At 40.8% G+C, this 14,195-nt stretch overlaps 1 protein-coding gene across 1 annotated transcript in view; it reads right to left on the bottom strand.

Moving 5' to 3' along the window:
- Positions 1-762: 762 nt before the first annotated feature.
- hook1 (hook microtubule-tethering protein 1) overlaps positions 763-14,195 on the bottom strand; it is a 30,264-nt gene continuing 16,831 nt past the window's right edge. Inside the window, exons 12-22 of the mRNA XM_080429816.1 lie at positions 13,399-13,509; positions 13,152-13,239; positions 12,009-12,075; positions 8,952-9,092; positions 7,371-7,458; positions 6,880-6,911; positions 6,680-6,762; positions 6,262-6,362; positions 5,912-6,013; positions 4,610-4,678; positions 763-4,014 (exon numbers count right to left, since the gene is read on the bottom strand). Coding sequence (XP_080285942.1) covers positions 3,859-4,014; positions 4,610-4,678; positions 5,912-6,013; positions 6,262-6,362; positions 6,680-6,762; positions 6,880-6,911; positions 7,371-7,458; positions 8,952-9,092; positions 12,009-12,075; positions 13,152-13,239; positions 13,399-13,509 — 1,038 coding nt within the window. The 3' untranslated portion in view covers positions 763-3,858. The remainder of the gene's footprint in view (positions 4,015-4,609; positions 4,679-5,911; positions 6,014-6,261; positions 6,363-6,679; positions 6,763-6,879; positions 6,912-7,370; positions 7,459-8,951; positions 9,093-12,008; positions 12,076-13,151; positions 13,240-13,398; positions 13,510-14,195) is intronic.

The raw sequence follows: 14,195 nt of genomic DNA on the forward strand, positions 1-14,195 counted from the left end.
CTAGGCAAACGTATGAAGGAGGAGAAAGGGTCAGTGTGGGCTTGATCTAAAGAATTGATATCCATTCTTGAACTCTCCCAAATTGGTGCCATACATGACTGACGTCATAGCATAAAATAGTACGATATTTCAAAAAGTCCCTGCTTTTCACGAGGAAGAACATTTTAAGCTTTTAAAGAAGCTTCTAAGTGAAAAGTATGACAGAGGTCCATCTCCAAATATGGAGATGGAGCACATTAAATATACAGTATAATAACTAGAAATGTTGCTGCCCTGACGCATGTCATGGGTGGCACCACAAATGGTCACACACATCACAAATGGTCACACAAGTGAGCAGTCTATGATGTCACTCATTATACAGTATGACGTCATATTAATGACATCAGTGTGGTAGTCCATATTTGGGCTGCAACCACAGCATTGTAAAATGTTATTCACCAATGAATTATTAATATCAATTACATTTGTCACAATTCCAATAATGAATCCGGTTGATGTGATATTTATGTTTATGGCGAACATTTATATACAGTTGTCTACTACCTAGTAAATCCTGTCTGCCCCTGAAATTTTCGTCCATTGCAAATAAATTGCATTATACTATTATATTATACAAGATAACATTTCTGTCAGTCCTCTTTAGCCGTTACACAGCTCATACCCATTTATATAAATGCAGACAACACCATCCTCTAGTGGCGGCTCAGAGTAATGAACTGAAAACCATCATAACACTTGTTTGAAAAAGCAATGTATTTATTTATTTTTCACAAGAAATCCCAAACTCCATAATTTTCATAAAATGTATAATTAATTTCTCACTTTTATCCATTTATACACAGTTAGTGCTGTACTGGATCATAGTTCTATTAATCTTTCAAGATCTTTCTTTTTTTTCTTCTTTTTTACATAAATGGTGTTGCTAATAAATCAGTTACAGTGTACAATGATTATTCACTGCAATGGAAAACCAGTTTCAACACGAAATTCGAAAAGTCAAAACAAATTGTTGCACATTTAGTGATGCAGCCATTTAATGACCCCGGGGCCACGCACGGCCGGGTTCCGAACTCAATCGACGAACAGCACTAGGCTTGTTGACCTCCAACGTAAGCCTCACCATAAGGCTGAACAGGCCACCATCAACTTTACAACATCAAAATGTTAGAAGATGAAAGCTGGCGAAGGGTCTTTGACAGTTTCCGACACCCATATTAAAGACAACAGGTTTTATAACGATCGGATAGGCGCCCATTCATTTACAGCCAAATATGTTGTGCAAGTAATCCACACAACTTTATTGGTGAGAACATCTACACCGTTTACCAAGTCATGGGAATTTGTACAACTGCTGCAGAAGAAAGATAAATACGCAACCAGTAGGGTTTCAGACATTCGTTCTTGGATCCCTACAAAACTAAAATAATATTGCATTATTCATCCACCAGATACAAAGGCCTGCAAGATACTCTTGACTGGATCATGCAGGGACAATGCAGGTATAACCATAGAAGCCAAATGGACTCTTACAGTTAAGTGTTCAAACATAGCCACAGCCTCATTAGAGGAGTTCTATGAGGACAGACTCACCCAGATCCTGCTTTCTTAGTTCCAAATATAAATGTTTTCATCAGTTATACTCTATTGATTTAATTCAGCACCATGAATACACATGTGACACTACAGCATGAAAAGTCAAATCTCCCATAGTATTACAAAGCATGTCTATCACTCAATATTCAATATCAAATAAGTGACATTCTTAAATCTGTCTTTGCAAGTACAGTGTGTAAGCCTTATAGTGATATTTAGATAAAAAGCTGGTGTTAAAATAGCAATTATAGTAGAGCTTACCATTCTCATAGCATCCTGCCAATTACTCACTACTAATCTACGTAGGTACATTCAGTAAGACATTCAGAGAACACATGCTGCCTGTAGATGTCAAATCACAGTCTAGGAGAGTAGAAAATTAACAAGATAGAAGCTAAACACACTTGTCCTGGATTTCTCATTTTGATTAAAGATTTGTTGTTGCAGCACCTAAGTGGCTTGGTCAGCTAGTATGACCTCTTCAGGATCGCCACAGGTCAGCAGTATGGACGTGCTCCATTCTACGTAGAAAATTAGTAATGGTGCGTTCACACGGGCAGATTAAAAGATAATATACAAAAATACACTGCATCTTTGTCGCTGTGTTGCTTTGCATCTGTGTTGCTCAACGAGGTCGCTGACGTCATCAAACTTGCGGACATCGGAGCTACAGTTGTAGCTTTGTATCTGGAAGTTGAACCCAGCTCAACTTGAATTTGTAGCTTTGCATCTTTGTCGCTATAGCTACAGCTACAAACGTCAGATGTATCTTTGTATCTTCATGTCGCTGGTTTCCATTGAAAATGAATGGTAGCATGTATCTTTTAATCTGCCCGTGTGAACGCACCATTATGCTCTGTTTTTTGCTGAAAAAGGACCCTTGGTGTCCAGCACCAAATACTTCCATTGCCTTCAAAGCCAACTCCAGAAAAAAAAGGTCTGGAGCTATCTCTATGGTAATTCATATTTCATTAGTCTTCTGAATGACAATGTTACTGTACCGCCCGCTTTGATGCACAGTGCGAGGTAGCAGACATAGCAAACGATCATCAGAAGTGACATGTAAGTAACTGGCATTAGTATTCAGTAAACGGCACGTACCATTCCGTTATTCCTGATCAAGTATACAGAGCATAACAAGAAATAAGAAGATTGAGGCTAATTGTTCATATAAAAGTATTCAGCTCTAAGCCTGCTGATAGCTAGATTATCGTGGGGGGGGGGGGGGGTCGGGAAACATGCATTGTTTATCTAGCTCATTATTCAGATAATGTGGTCAGGGCTGGCTTTAGTTAATACGTTGAACGGAGGGCTTTTGTGAGATAATATATCATCTATGTCTGGTGGAAACCTCATTATGTCCAAAACTTACTTTTCAGGATTCAAATAAAAAAATAGCAAAAGTAGCAGATATACAAGCTCAAAACACGGCTTGCAGATCTTCTACTTATGATGCTTTTTTTGTGTGACGCTGTAGTATGAGGAAGTAGAGCGTTAATTTTACGAAAAAACACAAAAAGATAGAATATGGAGATAAGAGGTTTATGCCCGACAGCAATGATATCTATTATCTTATCTTGGTTAACTTATATCAAGAGCATTGCAAGATTATAGCCACTATAAAATCGAGATGGGGTATGCGTACCCCTAGGGGTACGCTGAGGTACTACATGAGATGACGTTAGAATTTATTTTACTGCCAAGTTTAATGAAAGAACATTAACAAACTTCATCTATACGTTTTAAACCAAACAAAAAAACTTGACTAGCACAACTGTTACTGAATAGAAAGCAATACTTATTGTTCCGTTATACTATTTTATTTTTTGAACATAAACTGGACTTTTGATGTCAGTATTTTCAAAGCAAAATGTTATAGTCAGGTAAAGGGGATACAGAAGCCCGAAACGTTTGAGAGCCACTGAACTATTGTACACAGACAGGGTCTGAGAAGTAAGTGCTTATTGGTCAGCTCATCTATGAGCCCTTCCCCAGGGAAAGGAGTGCTTAAGGTCACTTAAGTGTTCTTTTGTGGGGTGGAGGGGGACAAGAGGACCCCAGTGTGGATGGACATAGGGGATGCACCAATTGTGCCACTGCCATTGATGAATATCATTTGCCAATACGCTGATAGCAGTCAACTAGGTGAATTTCAGCATATGCCGGTTGAATGGCCGATATATTTCGGTGTATCCCTAGATGGTTCAAGATCCTCTCTATGCAGATACTGGACTCTGTGATGCGAGAAGGAGAGTGTGGAGTCTACTTGGTGGTAGCGGCTGGTGCGTTGATAGAAAGCCGGCGTGTGGCATTGGTAACCTGCCGCTGCTGAGACAAGAAGGATTGGCCGGGGGGCACCAGGGAGGTGGCACGGCCGCCCAGGCGAGATTCGATGGCCAGCTTCTGAAAGTTCAGACTCTAAAAGGAGGGAGAAAGTGTGGTTTTTTTTTGTTTTACTTACTGACAAACAGTGTTGATTTCGTCGACTAAAACTATGACGAAAAATGTTGGTCGACTAGCTTTTTTTCACTGACGAAAACTAAATAAAAACTAAATAAAAACTAAGCTATGGGGACTAGTGGAGAAGAGATCCAGTAGAACTAAAAGACAAGTAATTTTATGTTTGGTTGCGCTCGGGTGTTGCGCTCTGAAAATAGCAGATCTACAAGCTCACAACGCGTCGCGGAGTTGTAGATCACATATTTTCAGCATGCAACCAAGTGTAAAATCAGCAATTACGACGCCATTACGGCACCACCGAAGTACATTTTAGTCGACTAAATCAACTGTAGATTTAGTCGACTATAATCTTAGGATATTTAGTCGACTAAAACTAGACAAACTAAAACATTTCAGGTGACTAAAATATGACAAACTAAAAATGTTATTCAAAAGACTGACTAAAACTAAATCAAAATTTGCTGTCAAAATCAACACTGCTGACAAACATATTTTTGATTTTATCGTAGTGTGGCGTTTCGTGAAGCTCAGAATATAACTTGATAAATCTTACCTTGTTGTTCCAAGCCGTCACGATCAGCTTCTCCTCATACTCTCTCAGCTTAGCCTGTTCACATTCCCGCTAGGACCAGAGAGGAGAGGAAAAGGCCAATTAACCATGACTGAATAAAGGGGGAGAAAAAAAAGGAAAGAAAAGATCCAAGCGCTCAAGAAGGAACAGAGAGGACGTAAAATCAATGGACTTGTTGTCAATGTCCGTTACAAAGTTTAAAAGCCATCCTGTTGTTTCGACCGAGCTGGTGTTCATCAGGGCAAGTATGAGACTGACAAACACACAGGTCCATAAATCGTGTCAAAACACGTGAGACATGCAGATGAAGTCAATCCGTCACAATTAATACAGTTTACAGTTTAGGCATTTATCAGACGCTCTTAATCCAGAGCGACATACAGTAAGCAAGGACACAAGATAATACATCAAATGCATAGAAATAGTAATCTAATAATAAAGTAATACATAAGTAAACCATTAAGTAACCATAAGTAAACAATTAATCACCATTAGTCCACGTTTGTAACTTTTTTTTTTATCGTCATGGAGCACCTGGTTGATCTCAGTTTTTCACTTCAACCCTAGTGTCCCTATTCTGGGGCAAACATTCAGTGAATCTACAAGCTCGCAATTCATTGCAACCCATTGTGAGCTTGTAGATCTGCTATTTTCGGCAAAGAGATTTGGTGTAGAGTGATGATATAGTGTAAAGCCCTGTGGGAACTCAGTCAACCAAGTACATAGGGTTTAAGTGGTTCACATCAACATTAACCCTGGCATTCCTATTATGGGCATTTTTTCCATAAAGAAATAATTTACACCACAGAGGTTGTGGGTTCGAATCCACCGTGGTGCATCCGGCTTTGTCGAGCGTCTATAACAAACACAATTGGCCGGGGGAGGGGAGCCGGGCGGGGAGGGTGATATCACTGTACGCACTCCTACGGCCTGGGGTGGCACCTGTAAGCAAGCAAATGTGGGCGGGAGGAGTAGGGAAAAAGCTCGACATCCTCCCGATGGGGGCTCCTCACTGGCAGGTGAGTCAGTAGGCTACAACAGCAGTGAGGGGAGGAATCAATTGGCATAACGACTAAATTGGGGAGAAAATGGGGTAAAAAGCTAAAAATAAATAAATGTAATAATACAAAAATAGAGAAAACTCATCTACAAAAGCTCAGTTTGACGCATTGAGCTTATATAGTAGATAGGCTATTTTCACTATTACTAAAGTATATAGGAAAAAGAAAAAGAATGAAAGAAAGACTAATACAAAACGTACACTTCAAAAGTAAATGGAATTACCTCTAGACTGATGATCCGCTTTTCCCTGTCTGCCAGCTGGTTCTTCAAGGCAAGAATCTCAGCCGTGGCTGGATTCAACTTGGGGTCCAAGGCCCTGATCACCTACAGGAGGGAAATGCCAAATATATCTAAAATAATTCTCCATCTGAATGATTGCAAAACTAAGTAGAGGAAAAGGAAGATTTTTTTTATATTGCCCTTAGCCCCAAACAATGTGCAAAAATAAAGAAACAATAAAAGCTCACTAAAGTTACCAATAAATGCCACAGTATCTGGATTCACAATCATCTAAGATTCACAAGAACAGAATGGATGAAACATGAAAGCCGAAAGTTGAGGCGTTAACTCACATTGCGAGCTTTCTCCAAGTACATTTTGTATCTCTCCTCCATAGCCCTCATGTCGTCATCCTTCTTCTTTAGAGCAGCCATCAGCTCATCCACTCTCAGGGCTGTGAGACAAACGGGTGTCATACAGTATATATATATGTCCAAAGTATCATGTAATATAGCATCATGTCACCAGTGTGATATCTATTTTGTGTTCTATGATAAAGTTTGTGAAAACATTTTGTGATGAGAGAATCACTTTTATTAGACAATATTCAACAGACCCATGACTGCAACAGACAAGTCCTGAGTGTGTTTATGACTGTCACTGTGGTAGTGGTGTTTGGTGATGGTGCCAAACGGACTTGTAAAGCTAGCATGAGGGTTATTTTTCAAAAGTGATGAAGCGATTAAATGTTATGCGATTATTTTCGCTCACATGTCTGCGTGTTGTCTGGTTGAAGGTCCTCTAGAAGCTCTTTCTTCTTCATGATCTCATCCTGAGCCTCATTCAGCTGAACCCTGGGAAACACAAACCATAATGCTCTTTAGCACCCTCTACTGGAGATGGAAACAATTTGACTGCTTTTAGATTCATATTATTTTTCAACACCGACATTACCGTAGATTTATACTTACATGTGAGCATCGATTTTCCTCTTCAGGTTAGACTGAAAACCAACAAGGAATACATTTAGAATCCTTCTACACAGTTCATATTTGCTCAATAGCATGGCAATAGTATAGATACAGAAAGTAGGTGTCAGGGAGACAATAATAAAAAGCAAATTGCTCCAAGCGTCCTTCAGGGTGATGTGGCTACAGTAAATCTAGGAAATTGCATCTGACAAAATGTAAAGGACGTAATTATTTGGTGAACTGTAACGTCATTCAACCTCAATAGTAGCATGCTACAAAATGAGACAGGAAACAGTCTCCCTGTATTTACAGTACCAAGTGTATGCCATGTGAACGTTCAGGCTAATTTCGACTTAATAGCCCAACTTTTTCAATCCACTCAACAATCACAACCATTTTCAAATGAAAAACTGATTTTTTTTCCCATTAAATAAATACTTCACTTTTTGTCAAACGACACAAGTTATAAATGAGCCTTTTATTGAACTCACATCATCAGGTTTGGCCGCCTGACTCTGTAGAGCCTTCTGGAGGTCTTCAACCTGCTGCTGCAGCGCAGTCATCCGCTCTTGGCTCAACCTGCAGGTAAGTACAGTTAAGAGTTCATCTATAAGAATTGTGTGCCACAGGGCTAGTTCCTGTACATTTCTTTCCTTACAAAAACTGTGCATTTATGTGTTATTATACATCACATCGCATAATATGCGAAATATGCGGGGCATATTTCCACATATTTCGGAACTTTCCGCATATTTTGCAACTTCACGCAATTTCACCGCATAAAATCACATAAAAAAACAGCATATTTCATCGCATAATCAAGGATTTTAGCCCAAGTTTTTCTGGAGGGTCTAGTTATAACTAAAATCTGTATTTCTGTAGACACCTCCAACAGCTCATTACAATGTATGGATTTGACTTTGTCCGCGCCTACTTGTAGTTAGCCTGGTAAACCATCCCGGTCACGTGAATTCACATTATCGTGTGTCTTCTGTGGTCTCCAGAAGACACATGGTTTACCAGGCTAACTTGTAGTCACAACAAAAAGCACTTCTCTCTCAACCCATCTGTCTCCTTTGACAAATGGAAACGGCAATCTTTTTAAAGACTTCTATTAATAAAAAACTGCTTCACAACAACAATGCTGAAACATAAATAGCTTTTTACATGTGTGGGATTAGATAGATTATCAAGAAGTTCCACATTCTCTTGACTATACTATTGTCTTGTCTTTAAATGTCTCGATGAATTGAATACACAGGGCCACAACGGAAACAAGCCCTTAGGGCTTTTTGTGATATCCTTTTAGTGGCATTGTATAATCGAATCGTACCACTGTACCATTTGCAAACTGTTAATAAAGAATTCAATCAATTCAATCATTCAATACATTTCCTAGTTGTTGAATTCATATCAGGGTGCGATACAGTCATTTTGAGCGCCGCAATTCAATATAAAGTCAATTAAATAGGAGGTTCATGGTCCTCCTCATATGTCAGGAGTCCAGACTGTTGCTATTCACTGTTACAGGCAAACATACAGAGAAGTCATTCTCACACATTTTAAACACATCGGGTGGTCTAGGGGTAATTTTGAGTCCAACATGGCACTGCATATTTTAACATTACAAAAACAAAGAAATAAATTGACAAAATGGCACATATAAGAACAAAATTACACAAAAAGATAAACATCAACACACACAACATGAACAATACAAACTGTACAGTCACTGAAATGGAGGAATGGATAGCTACAGTAGCTCATGAACTCTTAACAACTTGCTGAACCACAAAAAGCCATTGCCAGTTGTTTCATTTGCTGTTGTTTACAACCACAAAAAAACAGAAGAGACTTGATATGTGTATTTGTAATTAAACTAGGGAGATGTAATGAAACAATATTACAGTGCATGTATGATCTGTGTGTATGATCTGGTCATTTGTTCTATTAAATGTAATTAATTTGTCTATTAAATGGATGTTTTTAATGTTGGGAGAACAGTCAGAGAGGTCAAATAGATCTAAAAAGAAAAAAAAGGATCTGCCTTTCCGGATTAAAGAACCTGGTACCTGTTGTCAGTGTCCAGTTCGCTGCGTGTCCTGTGTGCTTCTTCAAGCTGAGCCTGCAGCTCACTGATCTTCTCTCTCACACAGTCCTCCTGCTGGAGCCTCAGCATCTTGTTCTCATGCTGCAACCTGATGAACTTCTCTCTGGAATTAAACACACAACCTGATGAACTTCTCTCTGGAATTAAACACACAACCTGATGAACTTCTCTCTGGAATGAACTCACTGAGTGCCAGAATTATTTCTGGCCAGTGCGTTTTTTGTTGTTGTTAAAGTAAAAAAATAAGTGCTTTGGAAGCGAGATACATGTACAGCCTTTTTCAGTTATAAGTTAAACAAGTAGTGGATGGAGCTGCAAATCTTCAGATAATGATATCTTGGGTTCTGAACCAAACACTTTTTTTTTTCTTTTCTTTTTTCAAAAACGTGAAACACGTGATTGGCACGTTGCACCATAGCGGTAAAACATGTGAATGGCACTCAATGAGTTAAACACATATGGATACATCATTTAGAGAAGACACACTAGGTTACTATTTCCAGTTTTGGGGCATGCCAGCAGGTGACCAGATAATGTCTCAAGCTAATTGACCCTCAGCTCAGGGGCGCCGCAAGGCTTTCTACTCTCTACATCAGTGGTTCTCAAAGATTTTCATATCAAGGACCCCTAAATATATATATTTGGTTGCGGAGCCCCACCTGAAAATATTTTGTGCCACGGACCCTATAAGAGAAGATGCGTTATCAAAAATAGCAGATCTACAAGCTCACAATGCCTTGCATCACGATGCGTTGTGAGCCTGTAGATCTGCCATTTTCAATGGCTGAAGTATAAAACAGGGTTAAAGTGGTTTCATTGATTTTGATACTATGTGTTAACAAATTTTGCTGAGGACCCCCTGGAACCAACTCAAGGACCACTGAGGGTCCCCAGATCCCACTTTGATACCACTGCCCTACATGGATGACTGCACCTACACAAACACCTCTGCCAAGCTTCTCAAGTTTTACAACCCTGATCGGTCTGAACCTGAACGGTGACAAATCTACATTCAGACAGGATGTGGCGTAGTTGGTGTCCTGGCGCAGTCGTGACAACCTGGGGCTCAACATGATCAAGGCGGTGGGGGTGATTGTAGGAGAACCTCCCGCCGCTCCCCATCAACAGTTACGACTACTACTAAAGTTCCTCCAAAGACCAGCCCTCTTCAATGACCTTAAATAGAGGACAGCATCAACTCTAGAGTCTATAGGCTTAACAGAGGATGTAGTTAATGTGGCAGCTGAAGAAATTCAATCCGCCGCAGGCTACAATGTCCCCGTTATACACTGCCGTCATAGAGTCTGGCCTAAACCTCCTGCATTGTGACACGTTGCGAGTTTTTAGAAGGCCTATTGTGGTATGCAACACTGTGGTACAACCAAGTGTAAATCAGACTAAACGGTATGGTTTGGATCAGCCACCAAGTGGGACAACGAACAGGTTGCAGTACATGATCTGGTCAGCCGGAGAAAAAAATCAGCAACTGCAAAACGGCCCATCATGAACTGTACACTTTCAGGGCCAGGGAGCAAGCAGGCCAGATCGATTTCTGACCCCTCTGATCCTGGCCATAATCTCTTTGAAGCTCTCCCCTTTGGGGACCTTAAGAACAAACAGTTTTCCCCTGTGCGGTTGCTCTATTCAACAGCTGAGCCACATACCAATAGTGGATTATAGCGTTGGACTGTTAAGACCGTAAGCGCTGCACACATCTCTCCTTGTTCTGGCTATTTGCACTCATGCACCTTCCAAGCGCAATGTCTATATGCACAGTACCTGTAGCAGAATCTGTGCAAAATTATTTCAAGCTGGTCGGTGTACAGCAGTGTTGATTTCGTCGACTAAAACTATGACAAAAAAAGTCGTCGACTACCTTTTTTCACTGCCGAAAACTAAATAAAAACTAAATAAAAACTAAGCTATGAGGACTAAAATTAAGACTAAACAAATAATACAGTAGAACTAAGACAAGTCATTTTATGCTTGGTTGCGCTAGGGTGTGCATGCTGAAAATAGAAGATCTACAAGCTCACAACATGTCGCGCTGTGACGCGTTGTGAGCTTGTAGATCTACTTTTTTCAGCATGCAACCGAGTGTAAAATCAGCCATTACGACGCCATCAAGGCACCGGCAAAATACGTTTTAGTCGACTAAATCAACTGTAGATTTAGTCGACTATAATCTTATGATATCTTGTCAACTAAAACTAGACAAAAACTAAAACATTTCAGATGACTAAAATATGACTAAAACTAAAGGGAATTTTATTCAAAAGACTAAATTAAATAAAAATGTGCTGTCAAAATCAACACTAGGGTACAGGGGACCGTACCTATGTTCCCCAGGTTCTATGTTCCCCGCTTTCCTAGGAGAGCGGGGAATATAGGACCTAACCTAAACCTAACCATAACCTTAGTGGGGGAACATAGGTCCGGGGGGGGTACAGTGTGTAGTAATTGTGCAGTGAGCAATGCACCAAGTCATATTCCAAATGTGTGAAGATACTTGGGCAATAAATAGATTCAGTTGAATCTACTGAATATTGTATTATACAATAGTTCGTGAAAAAATACCCCTTTAACCATATTAACCCCTGGCATCCACATACTGGTGCGAACATTCGACAAAAATAGCATCTCTACAAGCTTACAATACCAACACAAGTAAATGAAGAGAGGACTTTTTGTAGATGGCAGTACACAGGACATGTTATACATCACAACATGTGCTAGTATTCACGTCCAAAGTGGCTTTCTCCAGTTATATCTCCTAATGGCTGTCAGTTCCCCTTCAAATGTATGTAACTTTGCGCCGACTTCTCAAACTGAACTACACACCGCAGCAACACACATAAAAATAAAATCACACAAAAACTGTGATTTGGGGTTTCACAGCAAGAGAAATAGGTGGTGCTGTGAGGTGAACGAGAGTGTGTGAAGAGGATTTGTCTCAGGTTCTTGGTATTCCTGGTATACAGACAGCAAATGTGATGTTGTCAGATGAAGCATCCATTACCTGAACTCAATGGGGAGGAGCTCAGCTGCCAAGTTATCATGGCTGGGACTGCGTGAGGGAAGCATCCCTAGGAAAAAAAAAAAAGGATTTAGTATAGTGTGGGATACTGATCAAGGCCAAGACACAGAAGGCAGGGTACAAACCCAATGAAGGGCATTTATTTGCAGCCTCGCTCAGCGAGCATTGTTTATACGTTTTCAAAAGGGAAATAATAACACGGTTCAACACAAATTCATCCCGGGTTCGGGGGGTCCATGCATCATAATATCAGCATTCTTTACATCTCTCCACAGGTTGCCTATGAGGTAAAAGAAACAGTCCTTTAGTTCTACATTTCACCAGCAATTAACATTGTGAGGGAAATAGTGGAGTATTCGCTTGCCGCCTGTCGCCTGAGCACCCATCTGTTCACCAGGAGAGCCAGTGCTAAACTGAGACAGAGTGGCTGATTTTGAGGTTTGGTGCAACACCTAGCCGGTCTTCGCAGGTGCGCTCAGTTGGGTCTGATTAATGAGGGTGATTGCCCCTCTATGACGCAGCCCAGGCTACTGCGCTGTCTGTAGGGCCTCTCTCTGTCTCTGTCCCACTGTCTCTCCATGGTGAGGTGCCTACCTAACAGGCGGTCTCCTAGCGATACTCCACAATAGCTTCTTTTTTTCCTCCCGTTTGTCCATATCGTCGTGACCAAGCGCTTGCTCAAGGGGGAATATTGGGTCTCTGTAAGCAGGGGGTCTTCAACGTTTTTCAGGGCAAGGACCCCCTAGCTGAGAGATAGATGAAGCAGGGACCCCCTCTACATTGTATAAAATTGTGTTTCAGACTAAATTTCTTTTTTTTTTACTTGGTCTGCTCTTTTTTCCCTCTACACCTATACCTCTTTGCCAAAAATAGCCGATCTACAAGGTTTTTGGCTAATGTTCACCTCAGAAAAAGGAATTCTAGGGTTCAAGTGGTTAATGTAAAAAAGAATAATCCTATCGACGCAAAGATTTGGCGGACCCCCAATAGTAGCTCTGAGGACCCCTTAGGGGTCCCCAGACCCCCTGTTGAAGACCCCTGCTGTAAAGCATTATATTGATTTAAAATGTCTTGAGATAGCTTGTGGTGCTGTGGGCACTATAGAAAGTTGACTGATTGAGGTACCTGCTTGTTTGAGCTGGTGCTGCTGGGCCTGGGTGCCTCGCAGCTCCTCGTTGGTCTCCTTCAGGGAGTCTCGCTCAATGATGATCCTCTAGTGATGGTGGGACCAGGAAAGGAGAGAGAGAGAGAGAGAGAGATAGAGACATTCGGTCACGGTTTCTACACTGTCCTGTGGTCGGCTGTGTGCAGTAAAGGGTCATTCCATGTGATAAAAATATTCTCCCCGTTGACATTTAGAACCTGGTCCCACCTCTTTCTCCTTCATCATGGCTTCGTGTTTCTCCTCAAACTTCTTCATCTCGAAGACAAGGTTGTCCGCCCGCCGAGTCTCCTCCGACAGCTTCCTGTGTAGCTCCTGGATCTGAGCGCATGCATAACATTTACAATTGAATAAATAAATCAGGAGGGAAAATCTAGAGCCCCAACTAAAACAAACTACTTAAAAACATTTACTGCTAAAGTTGGATGCGAGTGTGTGTGCAATGTCATGAGCAGCGGATAGCACAGACACACACACTCGTTCCCCGCTTTCCTTCATCATAGACTGGTTAATTGGATCGCTTTTCATTCGTTGCCATAGTTGCCCTAGGGTGCACTCGGGGGGGAAAACACAAAGCCATTCACAACCATGACATTGTTTACTTTCAAAAGTTTCAATACACCATTACTTTTAGTAGCATAGCTGACAGGTTTCAGGGACAGAACAGAGCTGCAAGCAGCCACACATGTTGTTGTGCTGGATGGATGACGGAATGCACTCGTCATTCTGCTCACAACCTCCTTTTTTGGCCTCCTGAAAGGTGAATCAGACCTGAAAATTCACCGTTCAGGAGGCCAAAAAAGGAGGTAGTTCCATTTTTCCCGTTAGATAGACAACCCCCCCTCCCTTTTCTTTCTGCCCTGACTCCCACTCCCCCATTGTTGTACATATAGTGTTATTATTGCTTAGACCCTCATTCCCCCCCATTATTTGTACATATAGTGATATTATTTTTTTCTGTATTTTTTTGTGATGATATTTGAACTGTTGGTATATATGACTATGAA

Source organism: Gymnoscopelus braueri (genome assembly GCF_963280865.1).
Source record: "Gymnoscopelus braueri genome assembly, chromosome: 6".
NCBI classification, from domain to species: domain Eukaryota; kingdom Metazoa; phylum Chordata; class Actinopteri; order Myctophiformes; family Myctophidae; genus Gymnoscopelus; species Gymnoscopelus braueri.